The sequence below is a fragment of the Colletotrichum truncatum genome, assembly GCF_014235925.2.
Source record: "Colletotrichum truncatum strain CMES1059 chromosome Unknown Contig_0004, whole genome shotgun sequence".
Taxonomy (NCBI): domain Eukaryota; kingdom Fungi; phylum Ascomycota; class Sordariomycetes; order Glomerellales; family Glomerellaceae; genus Colletotrichum; species Colletotrichum truncatum.
Genome location: NW_027222401.1, coordinates 3879665 through 3904447, shown reverse-complemented (window position 1 = coordinate 3904447; position 24783 = coordinate 3879665). Strand labels below are relative to the sequence as shown.

The window sequence follows — 24783 nt, the reverse complement described above, 5'->3', positions numbered from 1 at the left end:
ACAGTTACCAAAAACATCTCGGCTACTTAGACTCAGTAATGCATAACCGTACCTAGGTAGCCCATCCCCACATGTTCTTGATAGCCTGGCAAACGTTGACTTGTTTACCACCCTCTTCGGCGACGATTTGGCAAATCCCGTTCTGGTCAGGAGTCTGCCAACAGCTGTAGTTGCCGTCCCAATCAAGGCAAACGATATGAGCGGACGAGCCGCCGCCGCCGCCCTGGTGAAGGTTACAGTTCTGGTCGAGAGTAACGGTAACTTTTGTATCAATAGACTGCCACTTCCAGCGTCCACCGTCAATCTTTTGAAAGTTGAAACCAGTATTGGCATCGCGCTGCGGGGTCTCCGAAGTTTGACAGAAGTCTGCCAAGGCACCAGAGATGCCGAGGGCGAGGACGGGAAGGAGAGCAAACAGCTGCATCTATGACTTTGGTCAGTCACACTGGAGTACAAGGCTATGTAATATCAAAGTACCTTGTTGAAGATTATGAGTCTGAATTGAGTTTATGAAAGAGTGGTTGTGGAATCTTTTCCGTGTTGTGATGAGAAGACAACTTGCCAGTTTTAATTGGGAATGCGATGGGTACTTATACGCAAATCGTTGAAGTCTCACGAAATGATGATATCGTGACCACCGGATGAACTTGGCCATGAGACCTCCGCGGACGAACTGTAATAGATTAGATGAATCATTGTCGAAGTGTTGATGTTCATGCTTCTCTGCCCGATACCAATTCTGACGGTGTCCGCAGCCCCCGGTTGCAGTCTTGTCCAGATTGGAGCATTCTTTCCGAACATCTAGACATCAATTACGAATCATGAACAAGTCTAAAGAAGCCCAATAGTGTACCACTTACCTTATCAAACTTTAATTTCAAAAGCCCTCGGCTTTACGGCATCTCGCGATTCAGTCTTGAATAGTCTATTCCAAGTCTTTAGGGCTATCCGGAGCTTTTCGGACAACTGCCCGCCGTGAACCGGCCCGCAGCTCAACATACATAGCAAGGACCTGAAGAGCCCAAGCTTTTCTACTATCTTGATTTATGTATGGCCTTTAGTTCACAGCCAAGGGCCCCTCGACAAACCATTGTTGCTAAGTCTTTAGCCTCCTCCTCCGTAACCTGGTGATCTCTATTGCCTCTATCCCAAATAATTTCTGTGATCTTCCTTTGAGGTACATCCGAAGCGTAATCTTTAACCGATGTTGCTACCGTGAGCTGAAGTTGTTGACGTCCAGTCCAGCTTCTATACACGTCGACAGATATGTTTCCTTGCTCATCCGGGCCCTTTGCACGGCACATCCATCGACCCTCCATTCCATCGGGCTGATAGCCCCGAAGTAGCTTGACGACGTCTGATCCTTCAAGACTGAGATTCCATGCTGCGGTTGCGGGGTTCTCCATGGGATGAACTTTCCAGTGGTCGCCGGTTACGCGCTTGTCGAGTAAGTTATTTGCGGAGACGTTGGAAACCGAAGTTTCCGATGAATTGCTCATGATGATTTCGCAGACGAGGTATTGTTAGTCAGGCGGGGCGGATTTGATGAAATTGATGAAGAGAAGGGTTTGTCAAGAGTATGGTGAGTGTGGCACTTGAGGGTAAATTTGTGCCATGTTGAATCGGATCTCGGCTTTATAGAATTTAGATCTAGATCTCACACCCCTTTGATGTTAAACGCTAGACAAGTCGTTACCATCTTGCCTGCGCGTGGCTCAGATCACTCAATTGGGGGCGGGTATGAGTCAGAAACAACTGCAAGCCAATCGGCAGTCTCGGAATCAGCCGACGGGATGGTTCCAACGTGCCTATTTGATGGTAGAGCTACCGTTACGACCCTTGAGTAAAGTTTAAAAAGCTTGATTTTACAGCTAGTATCATTAAGTAAGTTGTTTGCGCTCCTCGGAACTGCTCATTGATGGAGTAGGGAATTTTAGTCAAAGTCTAGAAAGTAGCAATTATCATAGACAACGCCAACCGGCCGGACATTTTCAACTGCCCAAAAGTGCGAGATTGGCCGCGTCGAAAGTGTGTCGAGGACGCAAATAGCTCAGAACGGACTTACACAAGACGACGACGCTGTAGCGTTGACAATCATACCCGTGGCATGAATAAGAACAATTTGAGTTAATGAAGTCAACATGAATACGGAGGGCGTGGGATAGCCTCACAGAGATTCTCGGTGCTTTCAATGTAAGACCATTTTGTTATAAAGTGACATCTTTCGGAGGACACTTCCCACAAGCCTCGCATCTCACTCTCTAGTCATATGAAAACTGCAAGTTCACAGCACACTCGTTCATCATTTCATATTCTGTCTCTATCGACATCTGCCAAGATGCTCAGACAGCAGCCACTCGTTCTCGGGCTCTTCATCGTAAGCCTCTGGTCTTTCTTATGCTACGGTATAGACCTCTACCGCGCCGACTCCAGGTCTCCAGCCGCCATCGAATCTGCGGGTGGATTCTTGCCCAAGGGTCTGTCCACCGTCGGGGCCGTCTCCGCGGACATCAGCTTGTGGAATCATGTTCACGGCGCCCCGTCTGGCGCAAGCAAAGACAATGACGGATACGTCTCCACTACGTCTGATCCAGGCCTGGCCGCAAGATGGGTCACCAACTTCCTCAGGGGAAACGGATACATCTACCGGATCCATGCTGCTCCGAACATGATCGATTGCGAGGCTACCCTCGGCCGCTTCAACCCGTACCCTGACGAGAAGGAGTTCGCCGCCATTGGCGGCATCAAGAACGCACAAATCATCGGCTGGACCCCTGTCAAGAACGGCGTCAAGGGAAAGGAGCAACTCAATCCCTTTTTCAGCTCCCATATCTACAGCCAGATGGGTAACGCAGGGGCACAGTATAAGCTCGCGGCTTTCCCAGCTGGTCATCAAGCTTGGAGCGAGGACCCGTGGAAGGCCTACAGCTCATGCAACGCACATCCTAAACGTTCTGCTAGAGATCTTGGGTTGAAGCGGGCTGGTTGCGGACCGGCAAAGAGCAACCAGGCTTATGCTCATGATTACCTTGGCTTTGTAAAGGCCGTTTGCTCTGAGTGTTGATCGTGATGATCGGGGGTTCTGACAGCTATCGCGTCACGGCAGTCAGTTTCTACTTCATTCTTTCATAACTCTATTTGCCATGGATAAGGACAATCGAGCAATGCACATGTCAGTTTTTGAAGTTTGTGGAAAGGGGGGATGTTCTTGCTTCATTCTGTTATACTGGTATGAACCAGTAGTGGATGTGCAGGTTGGTGTAAGTAACCTTGCCGCTAGATCTATGAGGACTCTTCAAATGTCATAAAAAGAAGACAAATGCAGGTATACAACGGTAGACAAGAGACTCTCTCACAGCTAAGAGGTTAGATATCGTGAGGCTAGACAATCCACCAAACCATTGTACTTGATAAAGGTGCGAACCCCCAACTGTAGACTTTCATTAGGGCATAAGAAGAGCTCGAGCGTGTCGTGAAAGACAAAATGAGTATTCTAGTGAAGACTTATGGTGTGCCGTGGATGGAACGGACTTCTCTTGGCTGAACGGTTATCAACAGACTGTAGCAGGCATGCACGCCAGATACGCATCTTCAGTCGGACCAGCTCGTTCTTTTTAAAAACGTGTCTTCTTCAAGAGGCGCTGTTATTGTATTGTGCTCTTCCAAAGCATGATCCAAGACTTGGTTGGAAACCCCAAAGAAGTCGATTATGATGACTACCAGTAAGAAAATCTAACTTTGGCTTAGAGAAAGTCGTCTTACTCGTAGTAATAAATATACCAGCCATCTTGAAACACAAACGTAAAAAGGGTGCTTCCAGGAATGTCACCACGTCCATGACGATGACCAGGTTGTACTTTTCACAATTTGTTATCAAGGAATGCCCCAGTTCTTTTTATATCATACAAAATGCCTGGAACAGATGTACCAGTCCGGATGGAAAACAGGTTGGGGAACATCAAGAATAGAAAAGAATCATGTCAAGATATAGCGAGAAGCAGACAACATCACCTACCGAACAACCATCGACAGCAGCCACCAACCCGACACAGCGAAATCTTCCAGAACAGTGCATGCGAAATGGCGCCATAGGCTCTGTCCCCTCTGGGTCTGAAATGGTTTTTTTTTTTTTTTGTCTTCCGGACTATGCAACTCGTCACATAGAAATCACACCGACTCTTAGTGGTACATCGGCCGCTGCGCATGCAGAGCTAGCGACCTACGTTGCTAGCATTGGATGACTACCAGGAAAACATTTACCGCGGTAGGCCTGGTCAACCGTGGTACCGTTTAGCTCCCCACAAGCGACATGTTGGTAGGCTATTCGCCGTAGCACCTCAGTAAAGAACTGTATTTTCTGATGGAATACCAGATGCGTCACGTTTGTTTCCAATTTGGTTGTTAAAGGCAGCATCCTTTGGAGGCAATACAGATAAAAATAAAAATAAAAAATTAAGACGGCTGAAATACGGTTACTCTAAGCTGTTGAGCCCACCTAATTGTGGCACTGCCCCTTTTGAAGCTTGTTTTTTGCCTTGGTCACTCTAAAAAATGGTAGCGAGCTCTACGGAGCACCTGGTGTGGGCCGGATCTATTTAGGCTTGTCGACTTGGAGCCGATGGACGCTGCTATTTCTGGGCGCTGAGCTGGCAAGCTTTACGAGTGTGGCATAACATTCAGTCACCCAAATCTGACTCGCCGATACGAGGTGCAGAACCGTGGCGGCGAAATACAGAATTGTAAGTGCTTACGTAGCAAATATACTAGGAAAACAGTCATTGGAAACTTCTGTCAAGCACAACGACTGCGAGAACAGATTGAGCACTGAAAGCTAGCCATGCGACGATGACAGAAGTCGACAGCAGATGTGTGGCGCCAGAGCTGAGAACGTCGGCCGCCCGGCTAGTTTAGTGAGCAGTGTGGCTTGTGCTGAAGTGTTTGTTTTCGGGACACACAGGAGATTGAAATGTGATGGTCAAATTGCCGCGGCGCATCCAGCAGCCGCGGACACCATTCCATTCCACAAAGCCATGATTCGTGATGGTGGTAATCCGACAAAAGTCGATACAGGAAGGGGGCGCTTGAGAAATGCAGGCGGGAAAATCCTGTTTGAAGCAATTTAGTGATGTCATGCGCGGACATGGATCAGCGTTGCAAGGGGGGTTAACCGCTGGAGGGAGGATGCCTCAGCGTGCTTCAGGTTTGTTGGTTTTGGTTGGGGTTCTCCAGACGGCGGCGGTTGCAGAGAAGGAAGATCCCGGGCTTCGGAAGGGGATTGCTTTCTTCTTTATGGACACAAATGTACGTAGTAAGAGTTTGGCGTTTACGAGAATTGATGTGAATGGCAGACTCTACTGCTACTAGTACTAGTCGTAGTAGAAGAAAGCAGTCGCAGGTCTGAAGGTTCAGATGACAATGTGTCGAGCGCCGATCGTGGTCTGATGTGGAAAAAACGGCAAACTCAATGGATGGTACTTTGGACCGTAGAAGCTTACTAGCAAGCATCGAGGACAAAACGTGCCTGTAGTCATAATGTTTGTCGTCATTCGTCGCATTGTTAGCCGTTGCACGGGCTTGCTTACCATCAGAGCCTTGCCTGGGCAACGGGCCAAAATGCTGCCAATGCGATCTCACCATCCATCCCTTCCCGTCTGTTCGCCGTTACTCGGCAGCCTCACCAGGCTGTCGATGCCGATGGACCGACTTGATAACAGGGTCGATGGGCCGCGGGGGCCGATGAGCGGTGGGATGCGCGCACACAAATGCGTGAATGAGGCTGGGAGGTGATGGAAGTGATGGAGATGGATGGATTGACAGAGGTTGGTGTTCAGAAGGGGGCCCCCAGAGACAGTGGCAGCAAATAGAATGAGCGAATCACCAGGAAGGAGCTGTAGGTTTCGAGAGAATTGGGGCGCAGTTACAACTAGAAAACGAGGAAGGCGCCAGTGGTCGCTTAGCCAACCACGGAGGGTCCAGATGGCTCCATGGGCCCGCTTTCGAGCCTTTTGGGGGGGAGGAACCCCGGCGACGGGGCAAGCGCTATCAATCCCAAAAGTGCAGGGGGTGGGAGGGGATGTGCCACAGGGCCTCAGCCCACTAAGAGAAACGTCCCCAAGGCTCCAATGTCCGAACTTTACTACGTAATATAGTTAGGCAGTTGGGTAGTTGGCCAGATAGTGTGCGCCGCCTCTTCAGCCAGCCCACAGCTGTAGTCTCACATTAGGTGGCCGACTCAGGCAATATTGGCCTGGATGCCAGCTAATAGGGGGGAAGAACGGCGGAAGGAAGGAAAAAAAAAAAAATTGAATGTAGAAGTACATTCGAGGAGAGGCAAGTCCATCAAGGAGAAAGAAATAATACCCCAACACCGTACTAACAAACATACCTGCAACACGGCGGCAGCTCTTCGGGCATTTGTGCGCTGAAAGTCGACACAGCCGCTCCGCAAAATGCACATGACGTCGTCGACCCCAGTTCTGACACCTTGATTATGTATACGGAGGAATAGTAGTAGTGGTACGGAGTAGTAGTAGCCGCCTTTGCATTCCTTCTTCAATTATGGACAATGAGAAAATTCATTATCGACGGGCAATCCAGGTAGGTAGACTCTGCAGAACACTGCCGTTGCGCCTGATTCCTTCTCTTTGTGTGAAGAAACAACTTGGCACTGGGGGGGTCTTCCTCTCTGTTGCCTTGCTTTCTTTTCTTTTTTTTTTTCTCTCCGATGTCCTCACTGTGCCTCCTGTCTACCGGGTGGGGCCCCTGCTCTGTGCATAGTAAGCTGCAAACGGCTGGCCCACAACTACGGCATTCGGCAGACCACTGAACCCAGCACAGGGCAGGCACGGGCGACAGGGTAGGGCAGGGAAGGCACGGCCAGAGCAACGGCAAGGAAGGAGGGACGGAGGAAGAAAGGACGAGGGGAAACAGGGTAAGTGTGGTTAAGGTACCTCCTCCCCCAGGTTTTGCTGTGGAGGTACTTGGGCTGGGCTATTGTCATTGTTGTCTGGTGGTCACTGCGGCACCCACTCTCAAGGCGACTTTCCTTGCAGGTTGGCCCATGATTGGGGAAGGAGGGCCTGCCCAAACAGACGCTGAGAAAACTGAGAGGGCAGGAAACGGGTTGCGTCCCTTTCCTTGCCTCCTTGCCGCGTTGAGAAGGGAATGGGAAACAGCGGGCTCCCTTCTTGCTTCTTGTGTCCGTTTTCCTGGTCGTCCAGTCTTTTTACGTTCCTTCACCTTAAGGTATGTACGGGATACGTACCCTACCGAACTGACAGTCCTTCAATTTGTCTCACACACTACTACGTACCTAGTAGACTGTCCGTCCACTCCCCATTTGCATCTTTTTTGCTGCTTCAAATCTCCATCTTCAGACCTCATCGCATAGCCTGCCGCAGCCCTTCTGTCTCTCCATGCCATTGTGCACTAGTCTGCGACCACCCGACGCAGCAGATCTCCTCCCCACGGCCCCAAGGACCCAGCTGCAAAGATCCAAGACCCTAGGCCCAAGCCACCCTTGAACGTGCAACGAACTGCGACCTGACTTAGACTAAGACTTTCCAAGCAGCCAAGGTACGACCACCTCACCATCCCGCACCACACCACCACGTCGCATCTCATTTCCCCATACCATTTGCCCCTCTCACTTCCTACCAGAGTCGGCTTCTCTTTCTCTCTCTCTCTCGCATTCCTATTCTTCCCATCCCTCTCGTCACTGTTGCTTTCTATCCACCTTCAAGTTCGGACCCTCCGAGCTTGTCGCTTCAAAGCCAAAGCACTAGAGGAAGAAAGCAACAGCTTGACCGTCTCTCGGCCTCATTCTTCCGTTGTCCGATACTGATCTTTTTGGGTCGATAGGAGGAATACGAGCGAGCGCAACGCCAGCCAGGGAGTCGCACGGAAGACACAAAAATACGAACTGCTGATCCGGCGCCGCCACGGCGCAGCTCCCAAATACGTAGCCCTGGTCGCTAGTCTTCTGCACACTTGCGCCTAGACTCTACCCGTGGCTTACGCTCCATCATCCTCCCCATCAGCAGCACCTCACCATCCTTCACTGGTGGTTTGAATCACGCCTGGTTTCTCTCCGAACCTGCGCCTCCACGAAACCGAACTCGATACGGCTCATCGCAATACGGCTTCAAGACAAGATTTCACTGCCCCGACCTCGTGCCGCCGAATTGTGTGCCTCTCTCTTCCTGTGTGCCTGTGTGCATTTTCGGAATCGTCGCCGTTGCAGTATCCATACTCCTCCTGACCTTACTGTCGCTTACCCTGACCAACACGAGTACGCGAGGAATTTGCCATCTGGTACGACTTGGCCGCTGTCAAACTCCACGACTCGTACTTGGCGCAGACGACAAACTTGCGTCGTCCGTCCGCCTTGTGCTTCCCAACCCACTGGGCCGCCGACCCGTAGTGCACGGAGGTTAGTGATTTTGTTTTGCTTCTGCCGCTTGCTTTCCTCCGGCATCCTTCCATCTGTTCTTGTCTCGGTCGTCTGCACGGCTGCAGTGCGCTGGAATGATCCAACGGGGTATCAACACACACAAGAACCACGCTCACAATTAAACCAGACTTCGCTCCGAGACCTTTTGAGATTGCACCTGCATTCCATTCCGTCGTCGCACACTGCCACTGACCCAGCTCGAACCCCATTTTTTCAACGTCTTGTTTGCTCTGCTTCTACCTTACATCTTCATTCGGAGAAGACCCTTGGCTGTCGGTCAGTCAGCCCACGAGGGTTGCGAGACGTTGGCTATTTTTCTTCTACCGCCTGAAACATGCCGCGATACGATTTTGACGACCGCAACGCCGAGCGTGAGCCTCTCGACAATGGCTACGGGTCTCATGCACGATCGCCCAACTCTCCGGAACACTACCAAGACCACCAGCAGCAGTACTATAACGGACCACCCCCGAGCCATCAGCAATATCACGATTCGAGAGCACAGCAGTATCCAGGCGGCCATCCCGACACGAGCTTTGGTCGTATGAGAGAGGAGCGAAGAAACGACCGCCAAGGTGTCCCACAGGCTGCAGTCGGAGCCATTGGAGGTGCAGCTGCTGGATACGGCGCCCACCAGGCTGGCTCCCACATGGCTTCACCACAAGTCCCACCCCACCGCGATTGGGCCCCCGGCGGTCACTCGCCGCCCCAACAGAGTAATCTCAACCCGAACGTCACTCCTGGGGCGGACAACTTCAGTGAGGGTGCGTCAGGGGGGGTAGCTGGGATTGCTTACAGTGTCGCCGAGCGTAACGCAAGGGAAAGCGGCGTCGACGCCATGAGAAATGTCGGCCAAGCACAGCCTCAACCCCGAGTGCCTTATCCTTCTGCCCCTCCCCAAACTTATAACCAACCTCACGACGAAATATACGAAATGAGCAACGCTCCTCGTCCTTATGCTAACAGCAACCGTACCTCTCACTCCAGCCTTACTGCACTCGGTGCCTCTGCCGCATCACCGGCCAGACTGTCGCCCTCCTCAGCACCATACGGCTATAGCGATTACTACAACGACAACCCATATTACCAAAGGAACGCAGACCATCTTGGTGTCGTAGACCCCAACTCTATAGCAGACGACGGCGACGACGGTTTGGATTACAGACGTAGTAAAAGCGGACGCAACTCAATGCTCAGCCTTTCGAATATCAGTGACCGCACAGGCAACAGCCGAGCGGGAGCTGCGGCTGGTGCTGGTGCTGGTGCTGGTGCTGCTGCAGGTGCTGCTGCCACTGGCCTCATGGCCAGCGCCAATCGGTCGGCCAACAGCAGCGGGTACTATGATCCCGTCAAAGGGACAGCCGCCGGCAGTAATGTTGATCTTGGTGCCCCCGTCGAGGCAAAGTCGGAATGGCTCAAGTCAAGTGACAAGGGAAAGAAGAAACGGAAGTGGTTCGTTATTATCGGTCTCATCGTCATCTTGGCTGGTGCCATTGTTGGCGGTCTTGCAGGTTGGCTAGTTCACAGGAACAAGGGAGACGGCGTCGGCAGTGGGGGCAGCTCATCAAGCGGCGGCGGCGGCCAGTCGGCAGACGATGACAAGAATGAAAACGGGGACCTCAACATCAACAGCAAGGAGATCAAGGCGCTCATGGGCAACAAGAATCTGCACAAGGTCTTCCCCGGAATGGACTATACTCCCCTCAACACCCAATACCCCGAGTGCATCCACAACCCCCCTTCCCAGAACAACATTACCCGTGACCTAGCAGTGCTCAGTCAACTCACCAACACCGTTCGCCTGTACGGTACCGACTGCAACCAGACCCAAATGCTCATCCACTCCATTCAGCAATTGAAGATGGAAGGCACTGTCAAGATTTGGATGGGTGTGTGGCAGGACAAGAACACGACAACCAATGCCCGTCAGCTGGAGCAGATGTGGGATATCCTTGATGAGTATGGTGAGAAGCACTTTGAGGGTATCATTGTTGCGAACGAGATCCTCTTCAGACAGGAAATGACGGAAGCAACATTGGGCACCCTGCTGCAGGAAGTGCGAACCAATTTGACGGCGAAGAAGATGAGCCTCCCGGTCGCCACATCCGATCTGGGTGACGACTGGACATCATCGTTGGCGTCAAAGAGCGACTACATCATGGCCAACATCCACCCGTTCTTCGCGGGAGTCAATGCCAAGGACGCCGCCATGTGGACATACGCTTTCTGGGAAAACAAGGCCAGCAGTTTCTTCAAGTCGGATCTGAAGAAGAACGTTATTGCGGAAGTCGGCTGGCCTAGCCAGGGAGGTATGAACTGCGGTAACGGCCAAGCTACCGGCTGTCCCGCCGCGTCGGTCGCGGGCATTAGCGAGATGAACGAGCTTCTTGATAAGTGGGTGTGCCCCGCTTTGACAAATGGCACCAACTACTTTTGGTTCTCGGCTTTCGACGAGCCATGGAAGATTAGGTTCAACGAGAAGAACAAGGAGTGGGAAGACCAGTGGGGTCTGATGGACGTGAACCGTAACCTCAAGCCGGGCGTCAAGATCCCGGATTGCGGCGGTAAGACGGTTTAAAATAAAGCTCAGTCACGATGTTTTTGATTTACGGATGGACGAGGCGAGAGCGGGCCCGCCTCTCGTCCGCTGCTCGTCTACGCAGCGGTGTACATGACGGATTAATTTTCTGGAGTTGGGGTTCAAGCATGCCCGGCCCAAGTGTCGCGGCATCATGTTGTATGATGTTTGATACCGTATATAGCCACGCTCCTGTATGGTGCAGATGGCTTTTAGTGTCGTTAGTATTTCACCGAATGGCATAGACTAGTCTCATTACTTGGTTCCATACTGTGTGATTATGTGAAGCACGCATAATAAATTTGTGTTGTTCGCTTGTTGACTGGCGCACGTGGGTTAGAAGGTTGGATTCTCGGCGTCTGTCATTGGTGGGGCTCGGACGGCTACGGGCCGGGCGGAGCGCGCGGGGACTTTGCCAAAACGTCGTCTCATCATCTCCGGCGCGCCCGGGTCGGAGTTGACGTTTTCAAGTGACGCTCAGCAGAGTGTGCCGTCTCTCTCTCTCTCTCTCGTTTTAACTGTTAATTATAATCACGGGATCTCTCAGTTTCAGACCTGTCAGATCACGTCTAGTCTGACATGCGAATCGGCGTCTTTTCCTTTCTCGCCCTCTTCTCACGCGCGGCTACCGTGGCAGAAATATCCGCCGCCATGGCCGAGAATATGGCTCGTCCGGATCCCTCTGCCCCCCTTGCTCCCACCCCGCTCCCGTCTCCCGGTCCAGCGCGTGACAGCGGGGAGATCATAAAGCAACTTATGACTCTCTCGCGAGCCAACATTGACAGCCTCAAACTCGTCAAGAAGGTGGAGTTTGAGGGGGATCTATGGGAACCCGAGGGTATCGTCAGGCTTTCTCACCCTTCCAACGGGGATGAAGAGAGATTCTGGGTGTCGGCGGGTGAGTATACCACGCCGACTGTGAAGTACCCCGGCGGCGAATGGAGGGACGGAACGGATCGGAGTGCCGGGGAGGGATTCGCGCATTTCGTGGTGTTTGACGGCGAGGGGAAGAGGTTGGGTGATTGGGTTGTTTCCGAGGAGGGCGATATCGAAGTGAGTTGTCATCCCGCCACATGCAACATTTTTTTTTTCCAGGTCCGGTGCTGATGTGTGTTAGTATCACAACGGCGGACTAGATTACGACGGCCAGCATATATGGGCTACGTTATCGCAGTATCGCCCGAATACCACTGCCACCGTCGTCAGAATCGACCCCGTGAAGTTGGAGATGGAGAGGGTTCTGCGGGTTCGGGATCACCAGGGCGGGATCGTCCGCGACACGGAGAAGAACACCCTTACGACGCTGAGTTGGGGCGGTAGAAAGGCTAGGTTGTGGTCTCTTGATGAGCGCGCCCTGTCATCCAGGGACGAGCAGCAGCCGTTGACCTCCGCCTCGGAAGAGTTTAGCTCTCCTCGGAAGGAGGTTGTTAACCCGTCGTATTGGATCGATTACCAGGACTGCAAGTTTCTGGGCTACTTTGAGGGACGGCCCGTGATGCTGTGCTCTGGCATCGCGACGCTTGCGCTCGGGGTGGACGTCGGCGGTCTGGCGATCGTGGACGCCGAGACGATGGTGCCTGTTTGGGAGGTGCCGTTTATGGAGAGGACGGCGGAGGGGAAGAGGGTGTTGATGACGAAGAATCCGATGGATGTCGCGCTTGTTGGGGGGAAGTTGAGGTTGTTTTTCTTGCCGGAGGAGGGGACAAGTACGTTGTATGTTTATGAGTTGAGTGGGTAGTACGTGATGCCGTGTTGACGAGTCCGCTGTTGTGGTTTTAAGGGCTGGCTTACATGATAATAAGTGGGTTGTTTCACAAACGTGAATTATGCTTTGTATTTGCGAAAAAGTGTCGTAGGTAGTAGTCTTCAGCACGGTGTTTGGCCATTGAGTTCCGGCATGATGTAGCGGGCTATTGGCGACATGATATGATATTGGACCTTCTTTTAGATAGAAATTTATGTTCCCGAGACCAAATTCCTAGCCCTGGCTGTTGTTTGTTCTTCTTGCGAGGTTTCACCTCATGGTGCGGGACCTTTTCAACTGTTTCACTTATTATCATCTCAACCCCGTTGAGACCCCGTTGAGATGCGCACGACGGGCACGGTTTACCTGGGGATACTCTCATCTGGAATATCTGAAATGAATAATTTCACTTAAATCGGGGATGTCGTGGAACCGATCCCAAATGCGGTGCGAAGACGACGCTAGCGAAAGTAGCAAAAGGTTCATCTCATAATCGATAGAGAAAAAAGGTAACCACTAATGCGTTGCCGCCAAACAGGGTGGGGCCGTTGTTTCTTGTTAGGCATATTTACCAGGCCGTTACAGCTGGGGATGTTTTTGCAGTTATTCATTTTCGGGCAGCACCTCGCAAGCAAAGACAGTTAAATTAGGCAGGAGTAAGATAATCATACGCACGATTTTTAAACCAAAAAAAAAATTACGTCAAGGGGCAGATCTAAATACTGTTGGGTTGGAATTTGGGGAACTCCGTTACATAATGGGAGCAAGTATAAGGTACAAACAAAAGAAAGTTTTTGTCCACGCGTTAGCATCTCATCTGTTGTAGAGTCAAGAGCCCTCCCCTTTCTACTTTAGCTCTTTCTGCTTCTGCTATGGGAGCATACGCTGTAACTGGGAGCATGCGCTGTAAATAATTACATCACTAGAGAGAATGTATTCCACACGACATGTCATTAAGCATACTACAAAAAGACCCTTTTACACAAGAAGATCTTGATAACGGTCTTCGTTTCAGAGAAACTCTCGTTTCTGGAGTAAGTACTACTTAATGTTCCTAAAGCGAGAGAATGAGGCAGTTCGTGTTTCAGAAAGTTAAGCTTTGTACATCACCATTGCCATCCCATTTTAGACTCACAAGCCGAGCTGGCGAATAAACGTTGGCGTAAAAAGTCTACTCAGGAGTGTAGAGCTTAGTTTCCTATTTAAATGTTTCACGTCGCGTCCCTCTGCATTTGTTGCAGCCCAACATGTTTTTAGACATCGCAATACCAGAAGAACTACTGCTACATCCCCAGATCGCAGTAGTAAACATGACTACGCTTATCCGGAGAGTTGGCAACCTTGAAGACCCAGTACCGGTGTTAAATAAGCGACCAACAATCCTCAGCATAACTATCGTTTTTCTTGTAGCCGCCTGGATTTGCGGAGCTTTGCGACTTTACGTCCGCTTCCTCATCACAAGTTCTCCAGGATGGGATGATTTGTTTGTTATTCTGGTTCTGGTAGGATAATGCTGCGCGAGTCCGGCTTGGGAAGTACTAATCCTCATGTACTCTCCAGATATTCAGCTCCTTCTTGTCAACTGCCACAATAATAGCCACAAACTACGGTCTCGGGCATCACTTTTTTCAGTTGGGTGCTGCTGGTATGAAGAATTTTATTATGGTGAGACCAATATTACTAAAAAGCCTCTTAATGATATGCTGCTAACGTTACAGTAAATAGAGCTTTTATTTTTGCAATGCGGCTTACGCTATAGTTACAACTCTTATCAAACTAGCTCTGTTATTCCAATATCTCCGCATTTATCGACGCGGCACGAAAACACGGCTTGTAATTATCCTCACTATTATGCTGACTATTGTCTGGGGCACAGCGTACACCTTCCTCGCATGGGTGCCCTGTATCCCTGTATCAGCTTATTGGGATCTCGATTACTATACAGCCACTCGATGGGGTTTCGGCTCGCGAGACCTCATTGTTATGGCACATACCTTCGAAAGCCATGTCGCCACGAATGCCATCCTGGATGTAACTGTCTTCTTGATACCTATTGATTTATTCTTGAGGCGAGGCCTAGAGGCTAAATCTCGATTGAGTGTTCTTTGTCTGCTCTTCCTGGGACTTTCGTAAGTCTCCTTTTCCCTAAGCTGAAATTTCACAGTTAGTCTTAAATTCTATTACACGCAACACATAGTGACTTGAACTATTAATCGATATCATGTTAAATCAATCTAACTAGCTTTTAGAGTCAACGTCGTGAGCCTTTTCCGCCTCATCAGTTTGGTTCAGTCCAAAGCGGGGACATATCCTACATTTGATCCAAGCTGGTTTGCTTGCGTGCCTATTGTCCTTGCTACTGTTGAGGTAGACTTGGCTACAATATGCGCCTCTTTGCCAGTTTTCTGGCCCGTCTTGGAAGTCAGACTCAAAACCATCCTCATCACAAGGGAGTTTGAAGTTTTGACCGACACCCGACAATCGAACAACGAGTCGATAGAGTCGCAGACATTCAATCTTTCCTTCCACGAGCTAAACCGGACTGACAGTACAAACACCCGTGCGACTCTGAACAATCAGGTACTCGGATGGACAGTGTCCACAACAAACACACTTATAACAGGAGGAAAGATGAATGCACAAACAGGGCAAAAAGTTGCGCATGTCTGATGGGCTCCAGACAATTCTTTATAGACAAACGACGTAATGAGAAGGGCGCTGGATCCATGGCCGCATAGGAGCCACATCACACCCAATCCGCAAAAACAACTTAGTAGACGAGCGGCACATTAATAGAACAATAATCCTCGAGCCCACAACGCTTGGTGCACAACTTACGTCAGGTATTAGCATCTCAGACGGCGCGAGCAAACAGGCTGGGATCTAAGTCGAGCCAAGGTGTAAGGCTCTCTTAAGTAGCCTGTGGGAATTCGTCTTCTTTCTTATCGCAGTGTGCTCACCTAACGTGGCGCTGGTCATTCATGTATCCCAAACTATTGTTAGCTTTGTAGTGACTCACGTGGTGTCTCGTAAGTCGTTGAGAAACCTTGACCCCCGTGTCTGGTTCTCGGCTCCTACTCTCTGGCTGGATTCAGGCTCGAGCAATATTAATAAACTACTAGACCAGCCAAGTGAAAGAGGAAACAATGCCAGCAGCTTTACCTGCCTTACTATGTTCAGGCAGCTTGAAACCTTGGGCATATCTCACTCCTCATGTTTGCCAGGAGCCATCCACCGTGTTAGCAATAGTTACACTATCCTATTTGAGCTTTAACTGTGGGCACATCCTGTGCGTGGAATGTCGAGACAACCATGGTATCGTACGGAATATTCACCGTGAGACATGTGTTTCCTGTAGCAAAGACACGGAAAGAGATATTCCATACATAGACCGAAGATTTTATAATCAACCTTCATCTAAGGTTCCCGCGCCACTCAGAAACATCAAGGAAGGCAATGAAGGTAGCACTGAACGTCCAATTAAGAGGTAAGAAGCACATAGCTTAGGCAAGGTAGTTGTAATCCTCCGCTAACAGACACACAATGTGGTTCTCTCCAGTTTGAGTGGTTCATTGGATTTGGTTAGCCAAGCGCTTCATGGGCAACACTAGGACTTTTCGAGGGTTGATGGAAGCTTGTCAGGGTCTTCCCGCCGTGAAGCCATCAAAAGGTTCCGGTCTGAGGAAAACTGCAATATCTTGCTAGCCTCGATTGGCAGAGCCGGCGTAGGTTGAGGTGTTCTATTGCTAATGCTGTGGTCTTCATGCTAATACAAACTAGGGCTCGACTTAACTGTTGCTTCTCGAGTCCATTTTCTTGAGCCTTGATGGGCACCTAAGGCAGAGCTACAGGTTTTGGATCAAGTGCACAGAATCGGCCAGACCAAGGAGGTTTTTGCAAGACGATACTTCATGAAGGGCTCCATTGAAGAGGTTTGTAGTCAAAACACCGTTCTTAATGTTAGCTTCACCTGTTAACAAGACACAGTACATTGTAAAAGTGCAGCAGGTGAAATCTGCCCTAAAAAGCCAGTCGTTCGCCCCCGAAGAGCAGGAAAAAGCTGAAACCGCATGTGAAAGGTTAGCAAAGGTATGGGTCGACATATACACATATCTCAATCACAGACTAACAAGAAGTTTGCAGTATCTCACGAGCAATAACATCGATTAGGCGGTGTTATTCGCAAGACGTCTAGTTAACAGATTCAGTACACACCGACTTAAGTGACGTAGGTATCTGCTATAAGTAATGAATTGCGTCTCCTTGTCTAGATAATGATAGTCTTCCGCATTGCAAGAAACTGTTTACCGAAAGAAACGAAGGTTGTAGATATAAACGGTACACGGTCCTTCAGGCGCTATTGACAGGCCTTCTTCTCTGACGTCTGCCTCTATTTGTGAGGCCCATTATGTAATAATACTGCTAGTTATCGTCAGAAAATAGTGGGTTAGACGACAACAAATCTAATCAGCATAGGATGGGTGGCGATTGATGAACAACCCGACAGATCGACAACAGCGACATGACAGTGGGGGGAGGGACACAGGTAAGTAGCAAGCGGGTGACAGTAACCCGTACTCCTACGAGCAGGTTTAAGCCATCCTGTTCTCGTTCAAGGTAAAGTTGGTAGAGATTTAGAGGCAGGTTTACTTCAGAATGCCAGAGTAACAAAATGCAAAGACTCCAAGAGTAGGGAATCCACATCATCACTACTTAGGTTCATTTACTTTCATCCTGCTTGATCAGAAGTTCCCTGAAGAGAGTTGTGAGAAGGGTTGTGTTTAGGTGTACAGCCGCTGCCACCAACATGCAGAAATCCCCCAACGCCACTGGGCTGATCAGACTAGACTCCGCAAGTAAGGTATAGTAATCCGAAGTTAGATCATTCCCCTTGACCTATTAGCAAGAGCAATTAAACCTACTATACAAGTCTTAACTGCGGCCTGAGTATTGAGCATTAGGTTTTGTTTAACAGCTTGAATAGCTACTACTTAAGTCGAGAATCATAGTTATTTATAGGCATGATTATAGTGTAAACAAACCCCTTTGAGATTGTCTAGGGAGTAAGTTTATAGGCAGGTAGCCTACTCGCTTGAGTTACCTATTCGATTATTTTTACGATATATATAACCCCTGCACTACACAATTGCTATTTATCTTCCCACGATGTCCCTGAGTTCCCCTGTCCAAGCAACAACGCTCTGGCGCACAACTCCGAAGTTCCGCCAGTACCCCGCTCCCTTAGCAGAACGCCCTCGTGTTAACGATGAACTCCAACGCGTAGCCGCAGCACGTTGTGCCTCCCGCGATGCCGCACCACCTCTCGCAGTTGGTATTGACTTTCGGGTGAAGATCGACGACGAAGTTGCCATGGTTTGTGTTCCAGTACAACTTCTCCATCTTCTCGACATATGCGTTGTTAACGTTTCCTCTGCAGTTCAGATCGCATCGATCGAGTCTCGAGCAGTTGTCCGTCTCACAAACAGCTTGCCCCCCATTGTCGACTGCACGGAAGGGCTTCTTGTTCTGTCCGGAATAGATGCCTGAGAGGAACCACCCATTTATCTCTAGGCATGCCTGGGCGCCGGTAGCTGCGAGGGCTACAGTTAAACCGATGGGTCCTGAGAGACGCATCTTGATGAAAATCGAATGTGAATGCTTGAAGTGCTTGTTTCTGTTGCACAAGGCACGTGTGGTGGGCGTGGGACGTGGTTGCTCCTCAGAACGAAATTATTGTGCTCGTTATATGTATAGGGATTGTAACTGATGCAAAGACAATTTTGGCTGTAGATTGACTGAGAGCAAGAACAATAGAGGAGAGAAGTTATTCTGATTTTTCTAGGGCGTTAAATTAGAGATATATATAGACAGGTAGCGACTTCGGTCGTTCCCCTTGTCCGGGGCAGAGCACGACGCCTCGTCTGATTTTTAAATATTTTGAGCGAATATCGTCCAATCCTTGATCCTAACAGACCTTTGCATCCTGCATATTGCTCCTCTCGGCTCCTCAATCGCTTAAGAAAGGTAAGCTCCATAATTTTCCTTCCCCTCGTGACAATGTGGTGGAGAGATTATTGCATATATTCCCCGCTCTTGAGGCCTCAGCTATTCATTAACAGTCGATACCTTCTCGCAAGGCACCATATGAAAACTATGAATATACCCAGGATAGCCTTATAAAAAATGAGGGTTGTCTCCTTTATACACATGGCTTAAAAGTGCGTATTCCAAGTTCTGGTACAACTCGTAGCAGGTACTTGAGTATCCGAGGGGAAGTCAGCAAGTTGGAACGATGGCGGCAAGGCTGAGTGTATAAACCTGGCATCGATGGAATAATGGGAGCAACCCTCCCAACTCAGCCAGACTAAGCAAGATAGAGGTTGGGGCCGGAGACGTAAGCTTAAATCGTTTTTGAGCAAGGATTCTGACTCGACATGCGGGGATTAGATACAGCTATACCTGTCAGCTTCACATGGGGGCTGGAGTCAGGAGGAGGTGTACAAAGCAATACCTTGGAGTCATTTTGTTGTTATTATTCTGCTAAAAGAGAAATCGTCGCTTTATGCTAAACGTAGTAGTGACAATATGGACAAATTCTGTCAGAGTGCTCCAAAATAGGTTGAGGTATTCGTCTGTTTTGCTGCTTCTCTATAATCTGAAAGATGTGCTCCCCTGATTTTACTAACCCAGATAGGATAATGCACTCTGCATTGGCCTCTCTTGGCATTTCGGGATTTTAAACACCGACAAGCGAGAGCATGCTTGCCGCAGTTTCATAGGGATAGTGATGGGGTGCACGCGATGCCTCAAGTGCAAGCCGCAATTATAGTAGACACCCATGACAGTATCATCATGAGAACCTCACGACAATTAAAGACACTTAAACTAGGCCTACCGTTGCTTATCGTCGTTGATTCTTATCTGCTGACTGTTTTGCTGTTCCCTGTGTGTCTGTTTTTATCACTCAACTGGCCTCTATCCAACAGGGAGAACTGTGCCAGGTGGGATACTGATTTGGATTAACTAGATTAACTTATAAGAATCCAGTGAGAAGTGTCTTCATTAGTCCGACACGTCGCCAAGGCGAACGTTGCGGCCTTTGTCCAAACGAGCGATATCACCATCGATGCCATCACCGAAACCAACCAGAAGGCAAATTCGGAGAGAATATAGCGATACCATCTAGTTTGAGGCGGTGGTGGCAGCTGATATAATTCCATAGGAGCTTACAGCAAGAGAGATAATTGCAATGTTATTCTACCCCATGCAGCTCACGTATAGCCGTCCGTGTCATTAGAGCGCCTTACAAACGCCTTAAGTCCTCCAGGCTACTTACAGAGAATAGAGATTGCAGTGGCTTTCTCGACAGAAAATGCAGCAATTCAGGCGATGGCATTGCAGCTGGGGCTACTTAACGCCTTGTCGAGTGCGATACTGCCCATGAGATGAAGTCAATAAATTGTTTGAGGTGTAGAGTTCTACCTGATGGGAAAACGGGAGGCATCTTCCGTAGGATTTAAGTAAATCAAAGCTGGAGAAAACCGGTAACGGAAAGGTCCCCCATGAGTACCATCAACCATCCTTGTCAAAGTCATTGCCAGCATCTAGGCTAGCCACGAGCTGAATGACTCCATGATCCCAGATTTGCTGTCAGTCATGCTGGAAGAGGGACCTAAATTAACTAAAGTATTGGCACAGACTCTCTTTTACGTTTATCAAAGACTCTACGTATTCAAAACACCAAATAAACATAGCGTCGGCCCAGACTGTCGTAAGTGTGAAGTAGTTCAAGTCGCATAACGGCGTCAGCGAGGCACAACTGATTCCGAGATTCGTTATGATGGTATCGCTCCGGTAACCTTTTTTTCCAAAGATGCCTGCGGTCGAGGCAGGCTTGTCGCAGATACTGGGGAAGATTGCCCCTATTTCGTGATGGAAACTGCGGGTCTCATACACTATTTCCTATGTCTTGTCGCATGGTGTCTGATTAGGCGAACTCTTATAAAAGTTACACGTGGCAGCTGTGTATTTCTTCTACCGATGTTTCCTACGCCAAAGGCCTTCTTGCATACGTGCCAGTTCCAAAGTTACAGGAAACGACAAGAGCGTCCGGGTTCTTCAAGATTGCTTAGATAAGATACTTAGTTGTAAACTGACAAAGGTGATCTTGCTAGATGTCTTGGCCTTGAAGCCCTTCAAGAAAACCCTGCAAAGATATCCAGGGATCCAATGGAAACTTACGATCGCACGTTGAAAAGGACTTTGGAGGACTATCCCACGAACGCTATATACCTCTTACATTTTCTCGTGCAATTAAAGCGGCTGCTAATATTCTTTTGGAAGCATTAGAGATCACAGTCACAGATTTAAATGAAGATATCGAAAGTCGTACGTTTAGCGGTGATGATATTGTGCGGTATTGTCCTAGTCTGCTGTCAGTAGTCGGTAATGATCGAGACGGCGTGAGAGTAAAAGAGGACAAGCTTGCTCACTTTTCAGTCAAGCATCATCTGATACTACCGCCAATTTTCAACCTTTAGAACTGTCAGTTTGGTGATTGTCAAAAACTGCTTGACATATCTTATAGGTACTTGGCGTGGTCGATCAAGCAAGACCTTGTATCGGCAAAACACGCCGCATGAGCTTGATAGGATTTGCCGCATCATTCAGGCCATTAGAGCACACTATCTAGATTATATTCACATATTTGCAAAGAGAAGAACCTTTTCTGAGACGGGGCCGTTCATCAAGACGACACTGTCTGGAGAGTTCACAAACTAGGCGTACCAAAAGAATCTAGAACATACCTTATTATGCCTGTCTAAGAGGACTTACAGTAGTGACACAAAATGTCCTTTGACGATAAACAGACTTCAATGAACGGGGCGGCCACACTCAGTTCTACAAGCTTCTCATAGATCACATTATCAAAAGCCATCCCACTGTTGAGGACCGCAATAACAATCCAGACATCAGAACAGCTGCATTTGGCAGCCATCCCGTATGGCGCAACGTCACATAATAACTTTGTTTTTTGGGATCTGGGTACGTTTTTAAGATTTGTCATAACGGCATGCTGTGCATTTGTGATGACAGTTTTTAATTGGGCATGAGGTTTGGTCTATATATCAATTGGAGAAAGGGGTCCGGGATAGAATAAATAATAAGATTGCGTTAGGAAAGCAATACTCACCTATCAAGCTTGGACATTAAACAGAGACTTTCCGGGATGAAAGTTAGAAGTAGAATCATCGCAGATCCGCTTCGGATTTGATCGATGGACATAACCTAAAGTTTCGTTATTGCATGAATGGGCCGATGTAAATCCCATCAGCGACGTCCTCTTTCAACGGTTAATGCAAACCGGCAGGTCTAGGCGCATGCCGTGTTCTCCAGCATCATGACCAAGTTGGCGAAGGAGATTTGATCAGCCTCTTGGTTAAACATGAACAGCATTCTATTAAGAAGACGACACTGGGCTCGTTGCGCGTTCCAAGCAATAGACAGCACAGAAGTAATCAAACTAATTTATATGGCCATAAATCTTTTTCTCCATCTGGAAACAATCGACGGTAGGCACTCAAATTCTAATTATAAGCTGGGGCGAGCACCTAATAGGGCTATAAGATAAAGTTTAGTGCTTCATGAACAGAATTTCCAAGTAACCGCAGCGCAGGGAAGCATGCTGCGCTTGACTAGATATTACAGTAACACTTAATTTGAAACCCAGCTGATGCAACTACCGCGAAATGCCTGCGAAAAAAAGTTTAAATTCCCGACATATTGATCCTACGTCACGATTCCACTCCCAATTAACCTTCTCATCCACAGCCCGCCGGTCCACAACCAACCAGGTCTCGAAACCGGCACCTCTAGCTACTCCGGCGCTCCCGATGGCGCCACAAGATGATGCCCGTTACTGACACCTATTAAATATGGGTCTACGGTGCATTGCAAGGTGGCATTCTTGTGCCTCACGCGCTATTTCTGAGATCAGAAGATAAAAGGCGGCAAACCTTAATGCTACTACGCGCGGTCGCACTTTTTTAAAATCTCCTTGCACGGAGCGGTCCGATGTAATATCATGGTTCAGTGTGTTAGGGTTACTCCGTACTTACTAGGCAATACCAAACAGTGAGACATATGAGCTCGGCAGAAGCTTGAGTTGTCCTAGTACACGATGGCTTTCGACTGGCTAATAGCTGCTGTACAGTTCAATGGGGAAGTCTGCCGGGGAAGAAAAATAAACTCGACGACTTCTAGGCTCCCTAATAGGGAGGCTAAAATGCGAGCGTTGCCGTCACTGTCTGAGCATCGCTCCCTGTCTAGCTATCCCTGCGTACGAATGAGGAAATCCTGCCACTCGCAGACGCTGCAGATCTCACATATGGCTGGCTGTGCATTTCGGTTCCGCGTCGCCGTCTAAGCCTGCTTGAAGATCGAGATTGACTGATGGAAAGCCGAGACATCAACAAGCCTGACTCACTTTGGTCAAGCCACATGCTCGCATCCCTATCGGCTCATAAGATCGGCACCATCTCCGACACGGATGTACCCCATGGGGCAATGGTACCCTGTCAGGCAATTGATGCTCTCAAGGACTGCCAGGTCCAACGGCCAAGGGACGCTATCGTCCATAACTTGTCGCGCAATCGTCTAATTAGCGCTGCAGTTGTTCAAGAGCACCTGGTGCAGTTGGAACTGGCAAGATAAGAGACCGTAAAAGGTCATGTTGAGATGGTGCGTGAAGGCGAAGTTGTTGGTGACGAGATAGTTGTATGTAACCTTCCGTTTTAGAAAAGTTAATTTTTCATTAACCTATGCAGAGGAGAGGGGCCATTTTGAAGCGCCTACGACGTGCCAACTGCAGTTGGTTCAATGTACCTATCCATAGTCCCAACCGCGTCTAGTTGAAACTCATTTGCAGGTTAAATGCTGCCGAAATACGCATGGGATGGCACACGAAAGCGGCAAAGCAGCTCGGCATACCCACACCCTCAATTCAAAATATTTCGGGATGCCTCCCGGCTTAGCTCTGTTTGCAGAAAGGGTTCAGACCATGTGTGGTGGCTGCCACGAGCTCCTGTAGCTGCACGACAAACACACCTTCACGATGCGATCTGTCATGCATTTCCATCAATAGCCAACTTGAGGAAGCCCCAAAAGGGTTCTTCTCCCGCAAACAAAGTCCTAGAAAAAAGCAAATCAAAATTAGGTCGGCTCCCACATGGTAGTCTAATCTCGCAGCAAACGCATCCGCCCACAATTGAAGGGGGAAAACGATACGAGAGATGGATGGGGCGGGATCAGTACGCTGGGATGGTCTACTTATCTTTGCCATAACTAGCTAGGTAATCGAACCCTTGTTAGTTGTTGGTTTATGGGGTCTTTTTTCCTTTTTTAGCGTAAAACTCAGTCCAACCAGCACAAGATGCATTGGGATTAATTGGACGAATTGGGTGTCTGGCTCGTATTGGGGGTCTCTCAAATGCAGGGGAGTGGCATGGAGAGATTGAACAACGGCGCTCCTGGGCGCAAAGGAAAAAAGACGAAGCAAACTGTGCCGTGCTTGCCAAGTGATTTTTATCATATGATTGTACAAACGGAGTAGTAAAGGCGCAATTTTGCCCCCCCTCCTCGGAGAATCCTCGTCCGTTTGCCCCCAACACCATGACATGCATGGCTTTGCATATTTTCTTTTCATCTTTTTCGATTTATCATTTGCTTTTTTCGGTCGACTACATGATATGGGGCGAACCGAGATAGCGAGTTTCCATTTCGCCCTTCTGAGACTGTTTGGCTCAAAATGAAGAGGGGGAGATGGTAAGGGAGGGAATATACCTTGCGTCAAATATTGCCCTGGTGTCACTCAGATACATGAACATGCGACAGCGAGCCCAGTAGATTGGTTCGTCGATCAAGTTACAGTGAGACAGGCATACCCTTAGAAACAAGCTTCCTCGAGCGCGACAATCAGTGGGAGGACGAGATTAGTTCACCACCGACGTT

The 24783-nt window shown here is 49.0% G+C and overlaps 7 protein-coding genes across 7 annotated transcripts, besides 1 other annotated feature; 4 read left to right on the top strand and 3 right to left on the bottom strand.

The window, feature by feature from the left end:
- Window positions 1-52: 52 nt before the first annotated feature.
- On the bottom strand, window positions 53-424 carry CTRU02_207822 (uncharacterized protein; the record flags this gene model as incomplete). The annotated part of the gene is made up of 1 exon (XM_036733398.1): window positions 53-424. One exon carries the CDS (start codon window positions 422-424, stop codon window positions 53-55), a length of 372 nt encoding a protein of 123 aa, XP_036574898.1.
- Window positions 425-1034: 610 nt separating this feature from the next.
- Window positions 1035-1499, bottom strand: CTRU02_207821 (uncharacterized protein; the record flags this gene model as incomplete). Its single annotated transcript, XM_036733397.1, has 1 exon — window positions 1035-1499. One exon carries the CDS (start codon window positions 1497-1499, stop codon window positions 1035-1037), a length of 465 nt encoding a protein of 154 aa, XP_036574897.1.
- An 839-nt stretch (window positions 1500-2338) lies between these two features.
- CTRU02_207820 (Cholera enterotoxin subunit A2) lies at window positions 2339-3064 on the top strand (the record flags this gene model as incomplete). Its single annotated transcript, XM_036733396.1, has 1 exon — window positions 2339-3064. The coding sequence occupies one exon, from the start codon at window positions 2339-2341 to the stop codon at window positions 3062-3064; it is 726 nt and encodes a 241-aa protein (XP_036574896.1).
- A 5722-nt stretch (window positions 3065-8786) lies between these two features.
- CTRU02_207819 (endo-beta-glucanase) lies at window positions 8787-11030 on the top strand (the record flags this gene model as incomplete). The annotated part of the gene is made up of 1 exon (XM_036733395.2): window positions 8787-11030. One exon carries the CDS (start codon window positions 8787-8789, stop codon window positions 11028-11030), a length of 2244 nt encoding a protein of 747 aa, XP_036574895.2.
- Window positions 11031-11609: 579 nt separating this feature from the next.
- Window positions 11610-12768, top strand: CTRU02_207818 (uncharacterized protein; the record flags this gene model as incomplete). Its single annotated transcript, XM_036733394.1, has 2 exons — window positions 11610-12083; window positions 12148-12768. 2 exons carry the CDS (start codon window positions 11610-11612, stop codon window positions 12766-12768), a joined length of 1095 nt encoding a protein of 364 aa, XP_036574894.1.
- A 1316-nt stretch (window positions 12769-14084) lies between these two features.
- Window positions 14085-15444, top strand: CTRU02_207817 (uncharacterized protein; the record flags this gene model as incomplete). Its single annotated transcript, XM_036733393.1, has 4 exons — window positions 14085-14276; window positions 14335-14439; window positions 14500-14903; window positions 15024-15444. The coding sequence occupies 4 exons, from the start codon at window positions 14085-14087 to the stop codon at window positions 15442-15444; spliced, it is 1122 nt and encodes a 373-aa protein (XP_036574893.1).
- A 1241-nt stretch (window positions 15445-16685) lies between these two features.
- Window positions 16686-16751: a sequence feature (Short protein (CTRU02_207816, KAL0938085.1) was converted to a misc_feature.).
- A 1264-nt stretch (window positions 16752-18015) lies between these two features.
- On the bottom strand, window positions 18016-18408 carry CTRU02_207815 (uncharacterized protein; the record flags this gene model as incomplete). The annotated part of the gene is made up of 1 exon (XM_036733392.1): window positions 18016-18408. The coding sequence occupies one exon, from the start codon at window positions 18406-18408 to the stop codon at window positions 18016-18018; it is 393 nt and encodes a 130-aa protein (XP_036574892.1).
- Between the last annotated feature and the right edge of the window lie 6375 nt (window positions 18409-24783).